This window comes from Rutidosis leptorrhynchoides, chromosome 2, assembly GCF_046630445.1.
Source record: "Rutidosis leptorrhynchoides isolate AG116_Rl617_1_P2 chromosome 2, CSIRO_AGI_Rlap_v1, whole genome shotgun sequence".
NCBI classification, from domain to species: Eukaryota; Viridiplantae; Streptophyta; class Magnoliopsida; order Asterales; family Asteraceae; genus Rutidosis; species Rutidosis leptorrhynchoides.
Genome location: NC_092334.1, coordinates 507633625 through 507639850, shown reverse-complemented (window position 1 = coordinate 507639850; position 6226 = coordinate 507633625). Strand labels below are relative to the sequence as shown.

Below are 6226 nucleotides of genomic sequence, written 5' to 3'. Positions count from 1 at the left end.
AAATTTTGCTCAAAAAACTCTATATTTTGCCCCAAAACCTCTATATTTTGTCAAAAAAAATATCCACACGTTTTAAAAAAAATTCGCCCCCGGTGAAAATTTTTCCTGAATCCGCCACTGACTGTTATGAATTAAGAGTTTATGGACAGATCCATGCAACCCGACCCGACCCGATTTGACCAGCATTAAATTAAATCTTTTAACGTTTGGTCTGTTACCCAACAGCCGTGACCCACACTTTATAACACCTAGAGGCAAAATAAACAAAAAAAAAAAAAAAAGTATAAGACTACCAACCTTGAGCCTCTTGTTCGCATAATTATAAAAGCCTTTCAGTGATGGACTTTAAATCTAACCCTCTGTTGATACTGCATAATGCAAATTATGTATGTTAGTGAGCAAGAATATGAGCATATATATGATAGTAAGACACCTATTTACCATTAAACCTAACCATATGAGTATGCAGTCAAAAAATTTAACCGTCTGTTTTTTCATCCAATGACTTCCTACAAGCACCTAACTACTACCGAGCGCCACATACCCTACAAACGCTTTGCTTGAAGAAAAACTACTAACATGAAGCTTCTCAAGTAATAAAAAGTGATCAAGTAGGGTGGCCATTTATTTAAATCAAATCATCAAATAATTTTAAAATGCGTTAATTGGGTTAATAATTATCTGATATTAAATGGGTCAAAGAAAACATACAGAATAAAAACCCTTATAAAATGGGTCAAAGTTACCCAAAGTATACTTTAAAGCATACAGCATGCTGCTTTATCAAAATATTTAAATTACCATTGTTAGTCTTTGTAAGTATGATTAACACATAGATCATTTATAAGCCTAGAAACGAGAAAAAAAAGGTTATAAGTTATAGCTGGCCAAATCATTCCACTTCAACCAACACCAAAAATATCCATTTAGAACAACACCAGTTATGACCCATTACCTAACCACTTAACCCGCCCATCTTGCAACCTCAAAATGTTATATTTTATCCATGATGAAATATATACTTACTTGTACAAATAATCCCCACTAGGATCATCCTTCTTACTAATCCAGTCTGGTACTTTCTTCACAAGAAGCTCAATCTGCTCTTCGATCTCTACTGTTCAAACAAACAAACATACGATTTTGATCGTACTTCAAATATAAATAAGATGAGAGCAAAATATAGCATATGTATACATACCGGTTTCCTCTATGTCTATGTTATTCACCAAGATTTTGTAGACGAGTTCCCTTTTTGTAATTAAAGAACGATTTGCAGACTGAAATATGTTGTACATTGTCTTAGCGAGAGCAGATAAGCAACCAGATATATCTTGCTGCAATTTTAATCCACTTTGTGTAATGACATCATTCTTCGATGTGTTACAGCTCTTACCCTCCGCCTAACAGCAACAAAGAATAGGTTAAGTACATTACAGATATATTCTTCGATGGGTCTACATATATTCGGGCAAATACATTACAATTGTGCCACTTTCCACCTCTTTGAACTGTTTCAGTTTCAACACATTGATAAACAGAAATAACATAACTGGCCCCTCATATATAAACGGGTCAAAATTGTCACCTCTATCACAAACTTTGATCAATTCTTGATATGTTAGATGCCTGTATTCTAATGCCTTGTGTATGTTAAATTTTACCCACAAACAAAACAACTGTACTGTTAATCTTTTACCCATGATGATCGGCACAAGTTTCCAACTAAGCCAATGGGCCAAAACAAAATGTCAACATGGACCATTTTCTATATCACAACATCATCAACATAATCATCAAACTCATTTTAGTTTGTAAAGAAGATAATCAGTTTTAGAACTTTACCTTTTCCAGACATACATCTTCATCATTCGAAAAATCCAGAAACCTCTTTGCAAACAAACTGCTTGCGATTGGTTTCTGGGTAAGCACACTCTTCTGCTTGTCTTCAGTAGGCACTGATCGCTTTGGAGTTGACAGGTCAGGAGTTACAATAGACATCTCACCAAGTATTGATGGAATTTTCATTGGTGTGTCTTCATTAGTAACTTTTGTATTAATTGTGGTATCAGATTCAAGTGATGAAGGTGCAAGTGGAGATGGTAATAGATCAGTCTTTGCAGATTCTTTAGCAGCTTTTACTGAAAAGTGTCTTTTAAAAGATGGAGGCAAAATGGAAGGGTTAAGCAACTCAGCTTCATTAACATTTGCAGACTCTTTGGTCTTTCCTTGGCTAAATGGTTCTGAAAGTTCAGCCTCAGGTACATGATTAAGTATTTTAATTGATGAGCCCACGGGCAAAAAGTCTGCAGAAACTATGGTATCTCCTTGGTTAAATGGGTCCGAATGTTCAGCCTCAGGCACAGGGTTAAGTACCTCAGCTTCATTAATAATTGGTGGTGTATTAACTGACAAAACCGCAGGCAACAAGTTTACAGAAACTGTGGTCTCTCTTTGGTTAAATGGGTCCGGAAGTTCAGCCACAGGCACATCAGAATCCTATTTCAGAAATGACGTGTAAGCAATATATGTGAGAACTCTGGTTTAATATGTAACTTGTAGTGGTGGCAAAATAGTTGGGTCGGGCGGAAGAGCTAGGTAGCAGGTTGTAACTAACTCAGGTTGAAACAAGTTATAATTGTAAAGGACAAGACATGACTGATTTTGTTGACCCACCGACATATTTTGTCAAATTTAAAGGTTTTATAACTAATGTATAAATACGATTGCAAAAACAATATTACTATATAACGATAATACAGATCTTTAAACAACGTTAGACTTTGAGGGATACTCAAATTTCAACCAACTTAACATGTTCAAACGATCTGACATGTTTTCTTTGGCTACTTTATGTCTTTGACCCATTTGCTAAAAAACAACCCAAGTAACTCATTCATAATACAGCAGGTCGAAATTTTCATCAACAATTAAACAAGTTTTCAGGCTAGTGTTGGCTCATACGCAATAGTTTGATTAGCATGCCAATTGTATCTTATTTGATGAAAGAATGACGAAATCCCCTAATAATTAAGCCAATTTGAACTCTAAGCATTACATAAAAGTAAAATTTAGACGAGGGTAATACAAGATGTGAAAAAATTACCTCTGAATGTGTATTGACAAACTTGGAGAGTTTAGAAGAGAATAAACGAGAAAGTGCTAAATAAGCAGAGTGTTCAACGTGACCTTCTACGACATCAAAAAGCAATGTAACTTTTATGTCGGGCTCCATGCACAGAGTCTTCTTGTTGTGTAATAAAATCCTATCAGTCTGAACAGCCTCGGGGATAATGAACTTTATCTGTGCAAGATTTTTGTATGTGAACTTCCTGAAAAACAAAAGAATAAGATATTCAATTACAGCCCTCAATATAGGGGTGCAAATTATTGTAAAAAAACATAAACTTAAATACTTCTTTAAGCCCGGTAGCTCTTGTTAAATCTGGTAAATAAAAAAAGGAAACCTCAATAAATATTGAGGGTTATAACTAACAAAGGTGCAAAGCATTAAGCAAAGCCAAACACAAAAAAATAGACCCCGTCTTGTTTACCTTTCCGTGAGTATTTCAACTTGTCTGCAAATATTTCGAAAAATAGGCAACTGCTTTTGCAGATTGAGCAGCCTCACTGAAGTAATCATGCAATTGAAAAGCTCTGAAAGAAGTTCATATCTGTATAGAACAATAAAAAAGTGTAGTTATAGAATACGGTGAACTTGGTTAAATCAGATGACGCAATTTCAATCAATTTATTTATCAATGAGCAATGTAAATTATATTTCATCTCTAATGGATCAAACAAGCAAATATAAAGACCAACAAAGAAAATAAAAAAACAAAGCTTTGAAGAAAAATGGCAAATGGATCAAAAGCTGTCTCAAGTGTATCTTTAAGCATACAACCTCCATAGACCATAGACCATAATCATATAATTCGGATACCTAAACTAATTATTGAAAATGTCTAACTTTTAAAATCAAAATTTACCACTACTGTAGTCTATACTTTTATCCAAAAAAGAAAAAATAAAACTGAAATAGTTGTTTCAAGGTGATCCATTTTACCCAATTCTGACACGTGATACATAGACATTTTCACCTTTTAGCCAGCCAATGGCCCTCAGAATCACCTATTTTGCTTCATCCAGGTTAAATCATTCATAAAAAAAACTATTTGTAGTAAAAAACTCACTTCTCTGGGAGTTGAACAGGTTCCTTTTTGGACCTCATGTTCACTGTCTCATTAGTCTTCTCTGGTGTTGGAGACACGAGGCTAATATCTAGAAGCTGCATTCCATCATCATGCAGTTTTTTGACTGGAGTGAAAGATTCTGAGCATAACTTATCACTCGTGGGTAGAACACCATGCTGCCCTGAGCCAACTTCAGTCTGTTCACCTTGTAGTTTATGATCCATGGCTTTCAAAAAAACAAGCAACAATATAAACACAAACAGAAATCAGAAAATAAATACAATCGATTACTTACCCAAAAGAAAACCAACTAGCTTATACGAAAATCAGAAAGTGTACATAAGTAAAAATGAATTCACTTCAGTATGTTCAAAATAACAAGTGTAATGCTCCAATATCCCCAATACTAGTATTACGTACAGTGAAGTTAAGTTAAACAGATTCAAACATGTAAGAGAAAAAGGAAATTCAAATAACCTTCCAACACTAATAAACACATAAGACTAATTAAACAAGTAGACGAAGAAAGTCATGTAGTGACGATTTAATTTTGCTTAAAAATCAAGGATTTTTCTAATAATCCAGTTAAATATCCTAATATATCATTAATTAAAGTTTAAATTAAATTAATGAACTCCTAACCCCCTTTATTTCTAACAAAACCCTAAACTGTTCCATGTTCCAGATTTGACTTGAATTGTTTCAAGTAATTTTGCAGCTGAACAATACTAGGTTAATTATATCAGAACTAATCTAAAGAAAAAATTAGCATAGATTAAGTAGTAAATCTGTGATAAAACAATATATGAATCAATCAAACACTAAAAGTCTATGACAAAACCTAGATCAATATGTGCAATTAATTGAAATTATAAACGGAATTGACAAACTTTATACGTATACATACCTGAATTGTTACTGAAATTGAAGTGTGCAAACGGCTATTGTTGATTTAAATCGCAGAGTTCGAGAGTGGAGTGTGAAGCTATAAATAGGAAAAAGGAGGGAATGTGTGAGAGAGCGGGCTGAAATCAAAATTGGGGAAAAATTTGATACAATGTGTAACAATTCAAACTAATTACAAAATTAGTCCCTTGGTTATACTTTTAATGGCAAGTTTAGTTGATTGACTTGGTTTTTAACATTATCAGTCCAAAACATTAATGGATGACCATAACTTTCGGATCTATATAAGACGTTCGCATCTCTCAGTCTCTACAAAGTTAATAGAAGATGATAATATAATTATAAATTTCTTCTTATCATCTATACAAGATGTAGATTATTGGTTATGTTATTAGATTCGTAATGCTAGAAACCACTATGTATGTTGAGAAATGGCCATTTATAAACAAAACATGCAATGCAGAAAACCCGCAGTTTATTAATTGCCTAGAGATAAAAGAAAACTATATTTTATTTGCAAGTCCCCTGAACCCAATTGGTAAATAATATTTCTGAACCCTATAACTAAAGATTGTTAAAAATCTACATTTGTTAAACTTTTTCTGAACACCTTGTTGGGAGTCACTAACGAAGTCTGACATATGTGAAAGCACCCACCCGATCATATCCAGAACACTTGTCAGGAGAAATCACAAGACATCGAAAAATCCCTGACGAGATTCGAACTCGGGTCACATATATCGAAATCTCTTGCCTAAGAGGCTAATATATAGGTCGGTACCACATAGTTATGACTGCTAGTGGTTTGGCCAAGGGTGCACCCTAAATGGATGGCTTAAGATTATTACTATTTCTATCTTACTTGCTTTCAATACTCAAGTATTATGCATTTTGTTCGTATGCATATGCAACATATATATGTGCTATTGTAGTAGTTTTAGTTAAGTTATTGTATTTGAAAAATAAACTCAGAATCCACCGAATTGAGTATGAAGGAAGATAGAAACATAATTGATAACGTACTAATAGCCATGAGATATAGCTAATTTACACCATGACAATTTTGTAATTACCCCCAACTTCGGAGATAATTTGGTAATCTTTTTGTAAAAAAAAAAACTTACCAT

The 6226-nt window shown here is 33.7% G+C and overlaps 1 protein-coding gene across 1 annotated transcript; it reads right to left on the bottom strand.

Annotated features, from left to right (window-relative positions):
* Nucleotides 1-319: 319 nt before the first annotated feature.
* On the bottom strand, nucleotides 320-4417 carry LOC139889527 (CDT1-like protein b). The gene is made up of 10 exons (XM_071872474.1): nucleotides 4194-4417; nucleotides 3555-3674; nucleotides 3107-3332; nucleotides 2419-2499; nucleotides 1846-2223; nucleotides 1700-1768; nucleotides 1485-1511; nucleotides 1202-1403; nucleotides 1027-1117; nucleotides 320-368 (listed from the first exon to the last, which is right to left on the bottom strand). The coding sequence occupies exons 1-10, from the start codon at nucleotides 4415-4417 to the stop codon at nucleotides 320-322; spliced, it is 1467 nt and encodes a 488-aa protein (XP_071728575.1).
* Nucleotides 4418-6226: the final 1809 nt, after the last annotated feature.

Coding starts and splice junctions, on each gene's coding strand:
- LOC139889527 (XM_071872474.1), bottom strand. CDS start 4,417: ATGGATCATAAACTACAAGGTGAACAGACTGAAGTTGGCTCAGGGCAG. Junction 3,675..4,193: donor CCTGTTCAACTCCCAGAGAA/GTGAGTTTTTTA, acceptor TGTTCTATACAG/ATATGAACTTCTTTCAGAGC. Junction 1,512..1,699: donor ACTTGTGCCGATCATCATGG/GTAAAAGATTAA, acceptor AAACTGAAACAG/TTCAAAGAGGTGGAAAGTGG.